Source organism: Gadus morhua, chromosome 8 (genome assembly GCF_902167405.1).
Source record: "Gadus morhua chromosome 8, gadMor3.0, whole genome shotgun sequence".
Classification (NCBI taxonomy): Eukaryota; Metazoa; Chordata; class Actinopteri; order Gadiformes; family Gadidae; genus Gadus; species Gadus morhua.
Genome location: NC_044055.1, coordinates 1,778,505 through 1,793,504, shown reverse-complemented (window position 1 = coordinate 1,793,504; position 15,000 = coordinate 1,778,505). Strand labels below are relative to the sequence as shown.

Sequence of the window (15,000 nt, the reverse complement as noted above, 5' to 3'; positions counted from 1 at the left end):
ACGTTGGACATTAAGCCGATAAAAATGTTCTCGTTCTCTCTGTCTCTCTCCCTCACCCTCCCTCACCTCTCGCTCTCTCTCTCTCTTTCTCTCCCACTCTCTCCCTCCCCCTCTCTTTCCCTCTCCCTCGCTGTGTAAGTGTTAAAACAACGAGAAGTGCTTCGTGTTAAGACACTGTGCGGGACGCGAGGTCGAACGCTGCATTATTGAGCAGGGCAAGTTTCAACCACACACATAACAAGCCACCACTTAAAACCTTCTGTAATGTTGGACTGGACTGCATTAAAGGTCCTTAAAGGTCTCTGTAGGCTTCCACAATTATCTTCTGCTTTATCATTTATTTGTTTATTCAAACAGGGACAGCGCAAAAAATAAAATACAACGCGGCAGAGACTGCCCGGAGCAAATTAACATCTGTAGAGTTTAACCAGGCATCATTAATTAACATTAATACAGTGAAATATTGCTCCACAGTGAAATATAGTTTAATACATTGTTTGGGAAATATATAATCCACTCTGTAACAACCACAGCTCACGCCCTCCAGAAATATACAACAATCGACTAATGGTCCAAACAAAACCAGTAGAGCTAACAGATCAAATGAGGGGGATCACTGAACGGCTTCCCTCCCTGCCAGCTATCGACGCAGGATATTAAAGTCTCCACTCTGGTATGTTTGGTTCCCCCGCTCTGTGATTCTCCGACCCCGCGCTCCCACCTGACAGCAGGTGGGAGCGCGGGGAGAGGAGGCTCGCCGTGCTAAAGCCTTCCTTCATAAGCCTCCTTGTTTACCGCGGGAAGGCTTTACAGGTGGGATGTCGACAAACACTGTCCCTCGCTCCGAGAACCAGCCACCTCCTGTTTCACTCGCCCTCGTACAAGACGCCGTTGCACACACTGGTTCTGTGTGGTGGCCTCTTATCTCGTTTCCTCAGCCTTGACGTTCTCTCCTTTCTCTCTGTGGGCAGGAGGATGAGGAGGGAGAGGAGGAGGAAGAGGAGGGAGAGGAGGTGGAGGAGATTGGTTACAGTGAGGCAACAGCAGAGAGTGAGTGTTGGAGATTACCGTTGATGTGTGTCTGCGGCGTGCGTGTGCGTGTGTGTGTGTGTGTGTGTGTGTGTGTGTGTGTGTAACGTGCACACTTGGCAAACCAAATGTACACACACATGCACCAATCCCATATGTTCAGCCAACACTTCCCTCTCTGGAAAGTTTCCATCAGGTATCATGTTGCGTCTAGCTCATGAGACACTGTAAGAAATATATAAATAATGGAATTTGTTGTTGTACAATTTTTTGCAAGCGTTTATCCTAAGTGCATTTTGGGCATTGGCTGTGGGGAGGGACCCTCTCAACAACCTCTTAACACACTCACCAACAGGTGTGAGTGTGTTATGAAGGCCAATTATTGGAATTGGTCCCAGCAGCATTGATTGGCTAACGCAGAATGTGTGGTTATGTTTTGTATGTGTTCTCTGGCCCAGAACCAAATGTTATGTTACTGGTTGCTGTGCTGACACCACCAACGTTCACGCCACCAGCGAATGACATTAGCGTTCAGTACACACTTTTATCACCACAGCTGAAAACAATCAAAGCAATCGAAATGGGAGGAATTTCCAGACTCGACAATACTCCACGACCATGTTTCGATGTCAACAACCTTGACAGGGGGGCTACAGGGAAGAGACACAAAGAATCATAATTATTGATTTAAAATATATTGTATTATTAACAGCGTTGTAAGAAACAAAACACTAACAATACATCTATCTAGCAACATATACTTATCTTGTGTGTGTGTGTGTGTGTGTGTGTGTGTGTGTGTGTGTGTGTGTGTGTGTGTGTGTGTGTGTGTGTGTGTGTGTGTGTGTGTGTGTGTATGCGTTTGTGTGTATGTGTGTTGGTTTGTCTTTGTGTTTGCACTCATGTGCTTTTGTGTGTGCACGCATGTGTGTATGTGCATGTGCTTGTCTGTGTGTGTGTGTGTGTGTGTGTGTGTGTATGTGTGCGTGCATATCGCTCATCTCTTCTCCTCTCTGATAGGTTCCGACTGCACAGACGTCAGGAAACCAAAAGTCATCTTCATGATAGGTATGCACATCCACCGCCACACACACTCACAGACGCTCTCAAACAGGTCATTCATACCGGCTTCTACGATCATGTTTGAATTGGCTCACTTGTGCCCTAAGTGCCTACCCCTATATAGTGAACACGACGTAGTAACCAGGACAGATTTTCCTTTGTCCTATGATTGTCCTGCACACTGGAGACGACTTAGCTGGAAGTGATGATGTGATTGATTGAATTTAAATCACCTGTGATTATTCCGGGTAATATATGACCCTGTTCACAGAAATCAATTAAACAACCTGTCTTGAATCTACATCGTACCAAGATTCAAAAAGTCTGTTTACACAAAGGGCACAATACAGTTATAAAAGAGGAGTCTTACAAAGCAGTTGACTTCTTGCGACGTGTGTGTGTGTGTGTGTGTGTGTGTGTGTGTGTGTGTGTGTGTGTGTGTGTGTGTGTGTGTGTGTGTGTGTGTGTGTGTGTGTGTGTGTGTGTGTGTGTGTGTGTGAGTGAGAGGGCGAGAGTGGGCGAGGGAAGGTGAATTTCGCGCTGTGTTGTTTTTCATGAGACACTGTGATACTCGATGTGTGTTTGAACTTGGCATGAATTGAAATTGTTTGTGCTGTGGAAATATGCGGTGCATAACTTAAGTCACTTCTTTTGAAAGAGAGCTGAATTCACAGAGACTGGTGGTTGGTGCTGACACAGAATCAAGGACACCTTCAGAGCATAGCATTACTTTGTTCTTTTGTGCAGAAAAAAACAACATTAACACTAATTATGTGTCAACAATAAAACAGGGATGAATCCCGCGTCTCATGAGGAGGTTGTTTGGAACATCATTAGCAACACACACACACACACACACACACACACACACACACACACACACACACACACACACACACACACACACACACACACACACACACAGACAGAAGCTGATTCACTGGAATATTCTGGAAGCCAGGACTGACCTGAATGACTCATCTGTAGAGGTAGAAGGAATCCCTGGGTTGGGAGATGTGCAGCTCTGAGATCGCTAAACTCCCTTTACTCCTAGAAATGTCTCTTTTTTAAATGAGTTCCCTATTATAGTTTTTTCTTAGTTCTGTTTCATTTACTCTCCATTGTGTCTACTCTCTGTACTTGTTTGTTTCGTATTCATGATGATGCATGTCTTGGCCAGGTTTACTATGAAAAATGGATTCTTAATCTAAGTGGGACTCTCCCTGTCAGATAAAGGCTGAATAAAACGGTGTGGTGCTCTTTGGAAGATCAGCAGACTGCTTTGGACCCTGGCCTAATGGTCTAGTTATTAGGCATGATGACTCATAAAAGTTCAATGAACTGTGTATGTCAGACCCTCTCTAGCATTTGGATCAGTGTGACTGGAAATGGTCAAGAGTGCACAAAACAGAGCCTGTTTCCTGAAATGCTTAGATTGCTGCTTAACATATAAAACAAATTAACTCATTTTCACCATGTTGGCTCATTATGCCCATTTGCAAGTTTGAAGCAATCCAAAACCAAACTGTTCAATCTGTCATTTTATTTCCCATTCCTAATCGAACGAAGCCAGTATCCACGTATCACGTCTACCGACACGATATCATCCCGTTCCTGCTGCCCTCGTTTCAGGCGTTCATAGCCCACAGCTGGCTGCTGTCGTTTTCTCACTTTGCACCATCCAAAAAAGTGGTGGAACGATCGACATTCATCCCGTATTGCGTCCGCCCACACAAATGATGGCAGAGTGTGCTCTGAAAACCGGGCCACATTGTCTCCAGCGGCCGATCAAGCCCGACGATGACTGTGCCCGAAAGTCAACACCATCTGTGAGCGTGTGTCAGTACTGAGATCAGACGATTAGACGTCGCACATTAGACGTCAGCCCCGTTCAGCGCCCCTGCTATACATGCAGCGGCCATGTGCGTCAGAGCCCTGCTAGATACGTGCGTGAACATACAGGTTTCTACGATCGATGGGTGGAGCTGTGGGGGCCGTGATGCATCGGTTTACATCGCTTTGGGGACCCCTCCGTCGATCATGTTTAATAATAGAAATGCATGTTCTTTGTGTTGGACGCCTCCTCGCTTTTCATTGGTTCTTGAGCGGTGACGTGTGTGACAGCTTCTGCAAGGGATTCGGTCTAGACGCCAACCTGCCTCTGGTCCAGCTCGACTGGACGTAGCCTACACCACCCTCCCAGTTGGTTCTGGCAACCCGCTGTCTTCGTCTCTGGCACTGCATCCCTCATTCCTCACTCTGTGTCCCCGTCTCACAATGCTTTCACTTCCCGGTTCGCGGAGAAGTTGGAGACAGTCGTCCAAACAAGGCGGTAGAACACGAAAGAAGAGCGATCAGAGAAACAAGTTAACAGGCGAAAGGCAATTTACATGTTCAAAAGAAAAGAAATACAACGCAACAACACCGCTTCTCTCTCTCTCTCTCTCTCTCTCTCTCTCTCTCTCTCTTTCTCTCTCTCTCTCTCTCTCTCTCTCTCTCTCTCTCTCTCTCTCTCATTTCTTGGCATCTTTTCCTCTTCTCCTTCTCACCATCCCATCTGTCTCTCTGGCTGTAGGCAGGGACGAGGTAGTGATAGAAGGATTCACACTTGCAGGCTGAATCTGTGTGGGAATCAAGAGAGCGTCCCAGCAGTTTATCTCTCACTTGAGGCACACACACACACACACACACACACACACACACACACACACACACACACACACACACACACACACACACACACACACACACACACACAGAGTAATGTGTGGGATTGGTGTCTATTCCCACACATTAGTTTGGGAGCTGTGAAAAACATTGGTTGCGCTTGAGATATGTGATTCTCTGTTTTCCGGTGCCTTATTGATTTGATTCCCACAACAACAACAAGCTCAAGTTATGTAGAGTTCATCTCTCCGTACACTAGGCGGTCCGGCTCGAAGCACAGCTCCCACAGCTGTGATGAAACACTCCAGGAACACCGACATACCACTCACACCACTCTCCACCCTCTTTCTGGGAGAAACCTTTGATGAGGGAGCCAGACTCACTCACTCAGTCAGCCAGTCACTTAGACAGACGGACATTCATTCAGTCAGTCAAACAGCCAGTGACTCTGTCAGACAGACAGGCAGTCAATCATTGAGTCAGTCAGACTGGCACTCATTGAATCAGTCAGGCACTCATTTACTTACACACTCACTCTCTCACTCACTTACACACTGACACACTCACTCACTCAGTGAGTGAGTGAGTGAGTGAGTGAGTGAGTGAGTGAGTGAGTGAGTGAGTGAGTGAGTGAGTGAGTGAGTGAGTGAGTGAAAAACTGTATTGCCAGTTCATGGTTCAGGAGATGCACCTTTGAGTTTATTCCAGTAAACTGGTTGATCATTGGTTGATCTTACACTTCACACATTTCCCTTCTTTAAAGAAAGTCAAGATTCACCTGGTAGCAAATTAACAATTCAGGACGGATTTGGAAAAAAAGTCTAATGGAAATGTATAGAAATATGCTTGGCATATTATGACAACTTGTTCAACCATTTTGCATGCAAAGACTTTTGCAATGAACTAATGCCTAAATGTTGTGGGGGTGAGACTATTCAATAGAGACCCATTACAATACATTTTGATCAACATGACACAAGCAATTGATAATGTAGGAAAGAGCAGAGAATTGTACATAATCATTTGCATGAATGTACCAAAGCATTTGCAACTTGTTCAAAGAAATGAGAAACTACTTTTTTGATGTGCACAAACGACACAATGATGTGAAGGTAGTTTTGAGAATTTCAATTCTGATCTGAGAAATGTACCAAAGCGACTGAGAAAAACTGTAATCTGATTTCAATTTGAATCAAACCATTATCAGAATTAACAGCAAGGAGGAAAAATCTGATCTGGGCCCCAGCCTACAACAACCCCATCGGGTTATAGGGTTAGCTACCTGCTGGTGTGATACAGCTCTGCTCATTATGGGAGCCAGAGTGGCTGCCAGGCTTATAGTTTTTGGTTCTCTTTCCAGATTCCCAAAAGCTAGGCTGGCAGAATACTAATGCATACGACAAGAGAGAGAGAGAGAGAGAGAGAGAGAGAGAGAGAGAGAGAGAGAGAGAGAGAGAGAGAGAGAGAGAGAGGACAGGCAGACAGACAGAACTGCAGCCAATTCAACTCATGTTCTATTTAGTGTTAACGCAGTGGATCTTCAGTGGATGGCTTCAGCCTTCCTAAAATATTTTTTATTGAATTAAATCCAAGGCAGCCTCTCTCTCTCTCTCTCTCTCTCTCTCTGTAGTGGCCTTTTGCCAAGATTAAAAGGCCACTATAGGAGCGGGGTAGACGACGCGCAATCCAAAGAACAAAGTAGGCAATCCGATCCGAAGTTCAATCAAAAATGCTTTATTAGATAAAGCTTCAAACAAAATGATTATTCTTGCTAACTATACTTATTTGCCAACATTTGCGAATATTGTTTGCGATTGTATGCGGTCAGAAAACTGTCCCGCTTCCCCGTCTAACTCTCGTTTCTGTTATAGTCCCGCAGGTGAATTAAATCCCTTTAATTAGCTGAATGACTGCGACAATATAACTGACCTACTGGGGGAGCCAGACAGAATACAAACTCAAATTAACCATAGATATATAAATTATTATTGCTTCCATTTCATTATGCCATACTTCCGTTATGGCTCCAACATACCGGCCCCTAATTGTTGACGCGGTAGCAAGACAATTAATCAATTAAATAAGGAGCCAAGGTAAACAATTTCATAAATAGACAAACACTGCATACACTTCATAGCCCATCAGAGTCCATAGATCATAATTTCTCGTAATCCATAGTTCATTATAATCCAATCCTTGGGAAGAAAAAAGCAATCCATGGAACAAAAAGGTAATCCTTTGGGGAAAAGTAATCCTTGGAAATCCATGCATGAATTCATGGGCAATGAGGGGTTCAAAAGTCAATGAAATGTGTGCGTGCATGTATGGGAAATGAGAAACTCAAGGTTCAGGGGGTATGTGTGCAGGTGTGTGTTTCTGTTCACAATCACGACTCCATCACACTCAGTCACCTGCCTCCAGGAGCAGGCAGAGCTTGTGAATGGGTCGCTGCAGGATGCTACTCTTGGTTTTCACCAAGTCACTCCGAACGAGCCCTCCTGGCCCAGGAAGTGCCTTCACCACACGGCCCATGAGCCAAGAGCTCCTTGGTGCTGTGTCGTTGACTATGATGACCAGATCATCAGGGTGAAGGTTCTGCTTAGGATTGTGCCATTTGCTTCGCTGCTGCATGATAGGGAGATACTCAAATCAACATGCTGGTTGGATTAGTGTCCACACTAACGATGTTTGCAAAGACCTCCTTTTTGATCTCGGGATCATCTAGAGGGATTTGTCCTAGTCTCTCTGGAATTTCAGGCCAGTCTGTTTCCTCCATCTCTAGAAACTGAGCACCCTTCAGCCTTCTTACCGACTTCAAGAATGGCTCTATGTTTAGCCCACGTGAAGCGTCGTCGGCTGGGTTATCCTTAGAGTTAACATATCTCCATTGTTTGTCTTGAGATAGTTCGCAGATCAATGAAACTCTGTTGGCAACGAAGGTATGGTATCTTCTTGTTTTGTTGTGGATATATCCCAATACCGATGTGCTATCCGTCCAGAAAACAGAGTCCTTGAGTTCCAGTTGTAGTTCCCTCTTCAGCATCCGATCCACTTTCATGGCAAGTGCTGCTGCAGTAAGCTCCAGCCTGGGTATCGTGATCTGTTTGAGAGGAGTCACTCTTGATTTTCCCAGAACAAATGCAACGCAGACCCTTCCTGCTGTGTTAGTGAGCCTGTGATAACTGACAGTGCGGTAACCTATTTCACTTGCATCACTGAAGTGATGGAGCTCTGCAGTCCTTATAGGTCCAAAATTCTCAGGTTTCATGCACCTATCCACTGTAAATCTGCTGCGCTGCTCCAGTCCTGTGATCCATCTCTGCCATTGGTTGGAAAAGTCTTCTGGGATAATTTGGTCCCATCCTGACTTTAATTTGCAGAGTCCTTGGAGTATTTGTTTTGCTTTCAGGGTGAATGGAGAAAGGAATCCCAATGGATCATAGATTGAGCTAACCATAGAATGGATGCCTCTTCTGGTAAGGGCTCTATCCTTGATGGCAACCTTGATGGCGAAAGAGTCACTTTTCGGCAACTTCTCATTGTCTAAGTCTAGTTCCTTCAATTGCTTGGCTCTGTGATGTTCTGGAATACTCGCCAGCACTTCACGGCTATTACTGACCCATTTGGTCAATGAGAAGCCCCCTTGGGCACATGCCTCTCTGAGGTCACTGATAAGCTTGATAGCTTCTTCCACTGTGGCTGTAGATGTGAGGCAGTCGTCGACATTGAATTTGTTCCTGATTGTCTGTGTTACTTCTCTGTCGTACCTGTGGCAATTGTCTTCTGCAGTTTGCCTTAAAGCAAGAAATTAGCGATGCTAGGAGAAGACACTGCACCAAATAGGTGGACATTCATCCTGTAGGTCTCCAAGGGTTTGCTGGTGTCTCCTCCTGGCCACCATAGAAATCTGAGGAAGTCCCTGTGATGTTCTTGGACTTGCACTCGGTAGAACATTGATTCAATGTCTGCCATGAAGGCAATCTGTTCTTGGCGGAACCGGAGGAGGACTCCTATGAGGGTGTTCGTTAAATTGGGTCCTTGGAGGAGTTCCTGGTTTAGAGAGGTGTCTTTAAAAGATGCAGCACAATCGAACACAACTCAGAAGATTACCCTTCTGTTGATGGTAAACACCATGGTGAGGTATGTGCCATACCTGTCCATCCTTACGATGAAGCTGTTCCATTGGCACCTGTTCTGCGTATCCCTTTTCCAGCACTTCAGTCATGAACCTTTTATACTCCATGGCATATCCTGCATCCCTCTTAAACTTCCTGAGGAGATTTAGAGTGCGTTGTTGAGCCACTGCATAGTTGTCTGGCATAACTGTGTCTTTGTTGCGAAAAGGTAAAGGCAGCTGTAGTGTCCATTTTTGAGAACAAAGGAATCACGTGCCATCGTCATGAACCTTTTATCCTCATCCGATGTTTCTTCCTTTTCGTCATACTCCTTTTCGCAGAAGTCGTGGTTATACTGCGCAAGGAGAAGGTCCTTGAGATTTGAGACCGATATTCGATTGGCTAACACCACGTTGGGTCCAAGTTCGACAGCAGAGCAAGAAGAGAGTGGACCATTTACCACCCATCCAAACAGTGTCTTGACTGCATATGGGCCATTGCCTTCGCTATTTATTATTTCCCAGGGTTCCATTGCCTTAGGAACATCGATCCCAATCAGCAGTTCGATATCCGCATCGATTTCGTCCAGCTGTATCCGGCTCAGATAAGGCCATCTTTCAAGATCCTTTTTGGTGGGTATATTTTCTTTGGAGACAGGAATCTTGTCCTGCGTGTACACCTTTGGTAGATCAAGGTATGTGCTACCATCCAAGTGACTTATCTCCAACCCTGATATCTCGTAAGTCCTAACAGGCCTTTCCTGACCCATGGTTCTTAGGAGAATTGTTGTTTTGCGAGCCTTTGGACTCAACTTCCTCATTAAATTCTCGATGCAGAATGACGCTGAGCTGCCAGGGTCAAGGAAAGCGTAGGTTGAGATGAACCTATTTCCCTTGTCAACCTTGATTTTGACGGGAACAATGGCAAGCGGAAGGTTCTTACCGGCCCCAGTTGATTCACCTGCTGATACAAGGGCACTGTTGACAGTTGTTCTTCTTTCAGCTGGGCTGGACGTTGGCTGATGTTCCAGGTTTGTGTTTTCAATGTTCTCTATATGCAGTATGGTTGGGTGAGGCCTTTGACACTTGTCACATGAGTCACATGTCAGCCGTCTCCTGCAGTTCTTGCTCATATGACCTCTTAGCAGACATCCAAAACAATAGCCATTTATTTTCAGAAAGTCTACCTCTTCTTTGTGTGGATGGGCTTTAAACTTTGGGCAATCAATGAGTGCATGTTTGGCTTTGCAGAAATTGCATGAAGAAGCAGGATTGATACATTGAGGCTGTTGCTTAAAGGTCCAACTTGGTGTATTTTAAGGTACGATGCTTTCTTCTTCAATGGATGGTTCCACTATGGTCGCAAAGCTGCTGCCTCTGTTTTTGGGTGACTTGGGAACAACTGCTTGGTTCCTTGTAACTATCCTCCTGATAGGGGGGTTGTGGTCTTGTATATCCCCAAACAGTGGATCCAGAAGTATTTTTGCTTGCCTTTCCATGAATTCCGCCAGGTTATGGAATCTAGCTCTGCCCTTCGTTCTCTGTAAAGTGTCATAGGCTGCTGTTTGCCATCTTTCACGCAGCTTGTAGGGAAGTTTGGAAATTATAAACCTTAAATTTGATGGCATATCGAGCTCTTCCATATACTCTAAGTTTCTCATTGCATTTCAGCATCCTCTTAGGTACAGCGCATAGGCATGGAGCCCTTTTCCATCATCAGCTCTGACTGCTGTCCAATTTAACGCCTTCTCCATATAGGCGTTGGTTCTTTTAATTTCATCCCCAAAGTGCTCCTCTAGTAGCCGCTTGGCTTCGACATATCCATTACGCGCGTCCATGTGGAGACAGCTGCGCACAAGGCTCCTTGGCTGGCCTGATGTGTACTGTTCCAGAAAGTAGAGCCTGTCTTGACTGCTACTAGTTTTATCTTCAATGACGTGTTCAAATGCCCTCCCCCTAATTTAGCGGGTCACCATCAAATGCTGTGATCTCCCTAGCCGGTAGCAAGGCTAGCTTTTGCTGCGTGATAATGAGTTCAGCAAGATTTCCTTGACCTTTTATCACCGTGCTGAGGTTATCATGAGTTTCATGACTGTGGCTTAATTCATCCGTGATGCATATTCTTGAAGGCTTAGATTGTTTTATTGGAGCCTGAGGGCTACGTTGGCTCTGTACATCCTGACTAAAGCCAAAGGTTTCAACAGTGTGCTGGAGAGGTGTTTTGGGTACTGCACCCAGTCTCACTGGTGAGACTTCAGGATCCATAGAGTCAATGGTCTTCAATTTGCTGGCTTTAAAATAATCGTTCATTGCATCCTGTTGAGTTTCCTCATCCATATCCATTTGCAGAACTTTTATTTTAGCAGCCGATGCTGCAATTTCTGTGTCCAGCTCCAGTCGTTCCAATCTTGCTTTCAGTTCAGCTTCTTGAGTTCAAGTTTTAGAGCGTGTTTTTCCTTTAATGCTGCCGCTCGGGTCAGCAGAGCCGCATTCTCAGCAGCTGCTTTTTTAAATGAAGATGACACTGAGGATTGAGCCCTTGATCCTTTTGATTGTAGAGACACATTGGAAATAATGTCAAGGGGATTAATCCTTGATTGAGCCATTTGTTCGCCTTTCCACACTTTGACCTCTTTCTCAAAGTATTTGAAATTTGTTATTCGTGGCTCTTACCAGTCCACATGATCCTCTCCTCTCTCCTCCTTTGATAGGAGCTTTTGCACAGAATGATGAACATTTTTAAAATCATTAACAGCTTGAATAAATGTTTCCACACCTTCCTCGACATTTCCATCATCAATGAGCAACGCTTTTATTTCATTCATCTTTCTTGTGCATGATCCCAGTTTCCCTCTGCGTTGGCTTTGAGGGATTTTAACAATGCTTCTGCGTCAGCAGCAGTCTGAAGTAGGCCTATGTCCGACATATTCACACTTTATTATGAAGTTGTTGTTTTATTTCTTTTTATGGCGTGTGTCACGGACGAAGTGTGCGCTGTTCCTTTAATGACATTTATACAGCAACACCGTATCCTATTACACTGCTTGCATCCACAAATCGCCGGTATTCAAATCAACTTTCCATTTTAAACAACCGTCATCATCTTCTTTATACATCCCGACATCACGTTGTCAGCCTTGTGTACGGGTTCATTCATGAACTTATCCATGTAGGCCTACTCACGGCCGTTCCAAGACGTCCGCTCCGGTGTGTTCATGGCCGGTCCGAGACGTCGGCTCCGGTGTGGTTTTCATTCCGATACGGTGTTTATCCTCTTCGTCCTGGCGGAGTTTTTTTACTTAATGTAATGGCCTTTTGCCAAGATCAAAAGGCCACTATAGGCGCGGGGTAGACGACGCGCAATCCAAAGTACAAAGTAGGCAATCCGATCCGAAGTTCAATCAAAAATGCTTTATTAGATAAAGCTTCAAACAAAATGATTCTTCTTGCTAACTATACTTATTTGCCAACATTTGCGAATATTGTTTGCGATTGTTTGCGGTCAAAAAACTGTCCCGCTTCCCCGTCTAACTCTCGTTTCTGTTACAGTCCCGCAGGTGAATTAAATCCCTTTAATTAGCTGAATGACTGCGACAATATAACTGACCTACTGGGGGAGCCAGACAGAATACAAACTCAAATTAACCATAGATATATAAATTATTATTGTTTCCATTTCATTATGCCATACTTCCGTTATGGCTCCAACACTCTCTCTCTCTCTCCTCTCTCATGTTGCCTTAATGTCACGTGGAGTCGAGGGGAATATGGATGTATGGGGGGGTGAGGGGGGGTGTCCTGTCTTATTGCTGCCCTTCTCTGGGTGATGATGATGATGATGAAGCACCTCCGACGAAGGCTTCGCTCAAGGCCTCATCGTCAATTCAAACGGCAATGAAAGAGGAATCCTTAAGCGCTGATTATGGTTCCACGTTCAAGGGGACACCTTACGTCCTTGCGGACTCTCCTTGCGGACCCTCCTTCCCTCTCCGCAAGGGCCGGACGTGCGCCTCCCAATAATCGTAACCTTCCGTCGAGGCGACGCAGCAGCGAGGGCTGTGATTGGTCCGCTCACTAAACCCCGACACAGAACCATGAAGGTTCCCGACTGCGTCGAAGCGTCTGTGGGGTCGCTGCGTTGCGGGAACGTGGGACCATAATCAGCCCTTAAGGAACTAGGAGTTTGTTCGGAGCTCTGGATCTAAACGCCGGCTCAGAGTTCATAAGGGGCACCAAGCAAGGGTTAACCAGTGCATGTTCCAACACCTGCATGCAAATATGGTACGGGTGTGTGTTGTGTGTTGTGTGTGTGTGTTGTGTGTGTGTGTGTGTGTGTGTGTGTGTGTGTGTGTGTGTGTGTGTGTGTGTGTGTGTGTGTGTGTGTGTGTGTGTGTGTGTGTGTGTGTGTTGTAAAAAAAACAGTTGTAAAATGTAAAATTTAGATTGTAAAAAGAGGTTGGTCCCTCATCTGTATTCGATTCCCAAATCCTGGTCTTATGCAAAGTGCTATGCATTAATTATTCATCATTATGGATTGGTCAATACATGATTGACTCGTATTCTGCTCTCATCCTCTCTGCTGGACTTAAATATGATGGAAGCAGATCTGCAGTGATCGACAGGTGGCTTCTAGAGTGGTCTGACGAGAGAGAGAGAGAGAGAGAGAGAGAGAGAGCGAGAGAGAGAGAGAGAGAGAGAGAGAGAGAGAGAGAGAGAGAGAGAGAGAGAGAGAGAGAGAGAGAGAGAGAGAGAGAGAGAGAGAGAGAGAGAGAGACCAAAATGATTTTCATTGCCAAAAAGAAACCCGGCAAAAATAAAGCATAAAGAACCAACAAGGTTCAAAACGAACTACAACTGAAAGAGAACTGAAAGTTGAGCTCAGGCTAAATCTAAACATAAATCCACGGGGGGATGTTCCCCCTGGACGATGCGGATGAATACAGCGGTAGCGGGTTTGTTCACGGGAAGAATCAGCCACTGGTGAGGGAAGGACCGGTTGCCTCTAGGACGGAAGTGACGACAACGATTGAACGATTTATGCACATTCTCGCGGGCGCATGTGCATTGGCATGCCCTCTGTAATACACGGGGCATGGAAAAAAAGTGTTGATTGACGAGGAGTTCTCTAAGCACCGGCAGCGTGATCTCGCTTTCCTGCCTGAACGTGGCTTTTCCCGCGAACGTGTGATATTCTCAATAAATAACCGAAAATATATAACTGGCAATGATACTCGTTTCTGTCTTCAAAGTAAAATGTGCCTTGAGAAACCTATGGGTGACAAACAACCTGACGTTAAGTAACATATGTGTGTGTGTGTGTGTGTGTGTGTGTGTGTGTGTGTGTACGTGTGTGTTTGTGTGCGTGTGATTGCGTGCGTGTGCGTGCGTGCGTGCGTGGGTCTTCCCTCTCAGGCTCAGCCCAGGCTCTCCAGCAGAGCGGGGTCACGGCAGACCGCCTGGGCCTGGCCCGGGTCAGCCCGGCGGAGCTGCTGGTCCGCGAGCTGCAGAGCCACGGCGACCGGGGGCGCCACCTACAGGACGTCCTGGAGCGCGGCGAGCCGGTGCCCGAGGTGGGTGACCCGGTCCTCAAAGAGCCCCCATCCCCAGGCTGTGAGGGCCCAGCGACCCTCCTCGTCTGCTGTGCTTACAGAGCCGTGTCCTCCAGCACGTTGTCCAAGCTGCTTTTATTGATTGTGTTCCCACACTGGAAACAACGCGTGTGTTTTAATGGGACGTCTTTTGTGTGTGTCTAGCCAGACTTGTTGTCTCCCTTGTTCTGTGTGGTCTAGTACTGTCCTGTGTGAGCCGAATCACCTGAATGAATTCTAGACGATTAGCGTCGTTTGGCAGTGATAGAAGACTTGGCTTGACCCTACGGTCGGCCGATCTCCCTTCACGTTGTTGGACGGAGTAGTAGAGCCAGGGGAGTGCGATTCAATCACAAGGGCGCTTTGTTTTCAGCGCACACTCCGTGTACGACTCAATTCTATTTTGGAAGAACTCCGAGACAATATCTTCATCTGTGTCGATGCGGCCGGAGCGCTTCAGGCTTTAGGGAGAGAGAGGAATTCTGAGTCTTGCACAATGACCCCCGGCTTTGAGTCGTGGCGGGCCGGAACCTCGGACAA

At 46.0% G+C, this 15,000-nt stretch overlaps 1 protein-coding gene across 2 annotated transcripts in view; it reads left to right on the top strand.

The window, feature by feature from the left end:
• Nucleotides 1-15,000, top strand: part of ak5 (adenylate kinase 5) — a 56,508-nt gene that overhangs the window by 35,134 nt on the left and 6,374 nt on the right. For both annotated transcript variants that reach the window (XM_030364876.1, XM_030364877.1), the window contains exons 9-11: nt 972-1,050; nt 2,050-2,097; nt 14,285-14,442. In XM_030364876.1, the coding sequence (XP_030220736.1) occupies nt 972-1,050; nt 2,050-2,097; nt 14,285-14,442 (285 nt within the window). The remainder of the gene's footprint in view (nt 1-971; nt 1,051-2,049; nt 2,098-14,284; nt 14,443-15,000) is intronic.